This window comes from Notamacropus eugenii, chromosome 5 (genome assembly GCF_028372415.1).
Source record: "Notamacropus eugenii isolate mMacEug1 chromosome 5, mMacEug1.pri_v2, whole genome shotgun sequence".
In the NCBI taxonomy this organism is placed as follows: Eukaryota; Metazoa; Chordata; class Mammalia; order Diprotodontia; family Macropodidae; genus Notamacropus; species Notamacropus eugenii.
Window position 1 is genome coordinate 433896601 of NC_092876.1, and position 2812 is coordinate 433899412.

Consider the following 2812-nt stretch of genomic DNA (forward strand, 5'->3'; position numbering starts at 1 on the left):
TGTGATTACAGCTGCCAAAAAGAAGCTGTGTGAATTTGCCCAGTCTACAGAATATTAAAGAATCACTGTCAAGAACAAAGGGGAAATTTCACAGCCACAAATTCTGCTGTCTGCAAGATCTTCATACTGCTAATAGCTACCACATGAGGCTGATAACCTAGCCCTACCAACTCTTATTTAAAAACTATACCCATCCAAAGCTCCTATATTTTGGCAGAATGGATAAAATAGAAAAAGTCTGCTTTTAAACATACAATCTTTGTTTAGATGTACAATCTAATTTGTAGGAGTAGGAGGAGTAGAAAAAGTGTGGTGGTTTTATTTGTACATATTCTAATTGTAAATTAATGCCTTTTTCAGTTTTTCTGAAAACTGACTTTGGGCTCTAATGCACTAGAAACTGTCACAGGAAATCTCTGGCTCAACCTCACGAAGCCTTCCTCGACAGCCCAACCTCTGTTTATACTTCAGACTGCCGTAGGAAGATCGCAGATTTTAGTCCTTTTAAGGACTTTGCAGTCATCTTGTTCCAACCACTTATTTTACAGAAGTCCGTTCAAATCCAAGAACCCAGGGCCTCCAGTTCCAAGGCCAGCCAGGCCACCTTATGCTTTCTATTTACATCTACTCAGCCCGCAGGATTTTGGAGAGGAAAAGATTAAATCTTGGTCTTCTCTGTATCCTTGGCCATACTTCCTGTTCACCCAGGAGGCAATAAAAATTTTAAGAGGGAATTAATCTTAGCTAGAGCATCGTGCATGCACCATGAGGGCACTTGGCAATATTTAGACAGGGCAGGAAAGAACTGAGAAAGGCTTTGTTCTCGCTTCTCATGAGCCGGGTCTCTAAGGGCATCCCCAAGTCGCCCACAGGGTCACCCCCACAGCGTGGCCTCCGCTCTCCCCCCCCGTTTACTCCCCTGGGGGGCCTGCCCGACCTCTCTGTCCGGCCTTCCGTCCCAACAGGCTTCTCACGGTTTTCCAGCGTGTTCCAATCTTCGGTTTGAACAGAACACTGCCAGGACCACTGCTTAAAACCCTCTGCTTACGGCCCCTGTGATTATTAACAAATAACACCAAGGCTCATTTTTAAAGTGCTTGAGGCTTCCCCGCAATGGTTTGAGAAACACCGCATTCAAGCGTCTAACGTAAAACTTCCATGCATTCGTAAAATTTAACTTAAATGTTTTTAGCTTCTCCCTTCACGTCCCAGCCCCAGCTTCCGCGCAGGTGTCTGCCCAGGCCAAGGGCCCAGCACCGACCTGCGAGGCCCGAGCTGGTCCTTACGGGCCCCTCCGGTTCTGAAGCTGAACCTGCCAACAGCGATCGTTCTCCACCAACTTGAATTTTCTCAGAAGTGTTTACGCCCCAGTCCCCTTCCCTCTTCCACCGCCATAACCGAAGGTGCTTCTCAGTGTCAGAGAAGGAAAAGCAGGGAGTGCCCAGGCCCACCCAGAACCCCCTGCTCCACCCGGTTCGTTCTCACCATCCCGTTCGGAAGCTCTGACCCCAAACCTTTCCTCTGTTACCTGCGTCCACTCATCTTTGCCGGCCTCCCGGGCAGAGGGCGTCCTCTTTACAGGAAATCATGACGATAGCCACGCTGAAGATGACGGCAACGTCCTCGTACGTAAAGATAACCACGACCCCACTGAGCTTTTTCCTTTCTTTTTAATTAACTAATAATGTGTTACGGACCGAGGATGGAAAACCCAGGAGATTCTCAGGAACGATCTCTTTTTTGGAGAAGGGATGTTTTGAAAAGTCAGTCCCACACAAACTTCTAATCTTTCTTTTTTTCATTAAAAAAAAAAAAGCTTTTAAAAAAGGGGGAGGTGAGGATATAATGGGGCTAGCCGCCACGAGGTTCGAGGCACGCGGCCCCCAGCGTGGGGGGCGGGGCGGGGCGCCGGAGGGGGCGGGGCGCGGCCTACTGAGCAGGCCCAGGCCCAGGCGCAGGCGCAGGCGCGGCCGCCGGCGGGCAGACGCACTCCGTCTTGGGGTAGGTGCCCCGGCGGTACTGCAGGTAGCGCCGGGCCTGCAGGCTCTGCGCCAGCACGTTGGTGCCGTGGCACGAGAACAGCAGCCAGTTGCGGGGCTGCACGCGGTAGGCGAAGCGCATGAAGGCCAGCGAGTAGATGAGGAGCGCCAGCGTCATGCGGCCGCTGATGATTTCGGGCGACGCCTTCATGTCCTTGAAGGCGGCCAGCGGCAGGCCCCAGTTGGCCACGGGGCCCCAGAAGTGCGTGCTCCTCACGTAGTCCTGGAACTCCTTGGTGCGCACGTAGGCCTTGGCCTTCTGGAAGAGCACGCCCAGGAAGGCCTGCAGCATCTTGTTTTGTCCCGCCCGCCTCCCGCTCCTTCTCCCGACGAGGCCCCCCGGGCGAAATCTGCGGGAAGGGAGGGGTTCCCCCGAGGCCACCGGTGCCGCCTCCTCCGCCGGGCCCCACAAACGGCCGCTGCTCTCCGGCTCCGGGGCCTCGCGGCCTCGCGGCTTCCCAGCTTTCCCTCTTCCCGCCTCCACAGGATGCGCACGCAGCCTCAACGGCGCCCGCGGTGGGTGCAGGGAAAGGAAGAGCGTCAACAAGTCAACTCGATGGTCTCCGGGAAACCACAGCGCCCCCTAGAGAGGGCCCCAGGGAAAAAGGGCCGCGCAGGGCTGCGATTGGAGGACTGGCCCCACGCCCAGCCTGAGCCCGTCCTCCCTTAAAGTGATAGACTCCCACCATTTAAATAAAAATTAAGATAGAAAAATATGTTCATATATTGTGTGAATATATTTGATGTAACTCTTTCTGCAAATATACATCACT

At 53.4% G+C, this 2812-nt stretch overlaps 1 protein-coding gene across 1 annotated transcript; it reads right to left on the reverse strand.

Moving 5' to 3' along the window:
* Positions 1–1651: 1651 nt before the first annotated feature.
* Positions 1652–2593, reverse strand: MPC1L (mitochondrial pyruvate carrier 1 like). The gene has a single exon (XM_072615153.1). It carries the CDS (start codon positions 2329–2331, stop codon positions 1930–1932), a length of 402 nt encoding a protein of 133 aa, XP_072471254.1. The 5' UTR covers positions 2332–2593; the 3' UTR covers positions 1652–1929.
* Positions 2594–2812: the final 219 nt, after the last annotated feature.